The 1,547-nt window shown below is 33.5% G+C and overlaps 1 protein-coding gene across 1 annotated transcript in view; it reads right to left on the bottom strand.

Annotated features, from left to right (window-relative positions):
• rap1gds1 (RAP1, GTP-GDP dissociation stimulator 1) overlaps positions 1-1,547 on the bottom strand; it is a gene marked incomplete in the record, with an annotated part of 77,214 nt that overhangs the window by 67,263 nt on the left and 8,404 nt on the right. The window contains 1 exon segment of the mRNA XM_014021072.1: positions 1,187-1,294. Coding sequence (XP_013876526.1) covers positions 1,187-1,294 — 108 coding nt within the window.

Raw genomic sequence — 1,547 nt, 5'->3', positions numbered from 1 at the left:
GCCTACAGTATTTTTACAGTCTTTATTTTACAGTAAAAATAAATGTTTATTAAATAAAGTCTAATGTTACAACTAATCGTGGATCCCTTTAAAATCGCGCGTGAGTACGTTTGTTCTTGTGWTAACTCATTACAAATATGGGGGCAACGGATGTAAACTCTTATATGAGATATATTTATATTGCTACCAGTAGAAACATCCAGTCGTTGATCACGTGACTCCCGTGATGCGAAAAAAGTGTTTCCATTGCAGTTTTGCTAAATACACCTATTTCGATAGTCAAAAAAACACCATCCTAGCGCAAAACCATTTAATCAAAAAAAAAAAAAACCGTACGTTTTTTGAAAATGACGTGTTTCCATTCTGCAAAATTATTTTCAAAATTCTAATTTGTTCATTTTTTTGGTCAATGGAAACACAGCTGTCACCCGCTGTCAATCAGACAGAATGACCCACCCTGCTCTGCTCTGATTGGGTAAAACGTTCACTGTAGTTTTTTTTATTGGCTGAAAGAACCATCAGTTAAAACACAGTATCATCACTGGTGTAATGCCTTCAACAACAAAACACACGTTTTTTTCCTCCTTTCATTTACAGATACCAGTAATTAGTCACAGTGTTGGCAAACTTAAATCTATGATTTAAGGTCTGTTCGTCTAAACAAAAATAGCCTAAACAACCTAAAAGCCCTTACTATATGTCAACTGCTGATGATCTTATGATATTTAACAGGATTCACCATTAGTTTATTTTACAGTTAAAATAAATGTTTATCAAATAAAGTCTAATGTTAAAACTAATCGTTGATCCCTTTAAAACATTTGAAACTTGCTTGTCTAAATTCTTCATCATTCTTTATTTTTGTTTTTTTTAACAATGTTGAATGTATTCCACCATGGTGACATGTTCTTTCAGCGACATCCTTTAAAAGTCCTAATTAAGGGCTGAATCATGTTATCAGTTTTTACTTCAATGACTTGGATTATTGTTAGTAAAACATACTAACCACGGGCCTGAGATAGCTCCAGCCTGAACATAATGCAGTTTTTATCAAAAATATTCTCTCATTCTAAAAATTGAAGCAGCTAGTTCTGGGATCTGAGTGGGGAATGCAAATGTTAAAATCAACTTAAACCTACGTGTTTGTTACCAAACAMCTTGTAAACAGTTGATAGTTTGTACTCACTGTTGTTGGCGAGAGCCTTGAGCAGGCAGTCCAGACAACTCTCAGTGCTGTCGCTGGTGCTGTCTGATGACGCCAGCTTCAGTTTCTCCAGAGCTTCACTCAAGTTGTCTGAAAAACATTTCATCACATTAATTATCACGATGATCAAGTTAACATAATCTTGAAGTTTTATAGTCCTTTCATTTGAAAAGACTTTAAAATGTAAACCAAGTGGTCATTTCTGAGTGTGCAACATATGTCAATAAATATAGTGATTTAGTTTTATACGTTAAAGGGATCCACGATTAGTTGTAACATTAAACTTTATATGATAAACATTTATTTTAACTGTAAAATAAAGACTGTAAAAATACTGTAGGAT

Source organism: Austrofundulus limnaeus, unplaced genomic scaffold (assembly GCF_001266775.1).
Source record: "Austrofundulus limnaeus strain Quisiro unplaced genomic scaffold, Austrofundulus_limnaeus-1.0 Scaffold277, whole genome shotgun sequence".
Classification (NCBI taxonomy): Eukaryota; Metazoa; Chordata; class Actinopteri; order Cyprinodontiformes; family Rivulidae; genus Austrofundulus; species Austrofundulus limnaeus.
The sequence above is the reverse complement of the archived record's forward strand: the minus strand, read 5'-3'. Positions and strand labels throughout refer to the sequence as shown.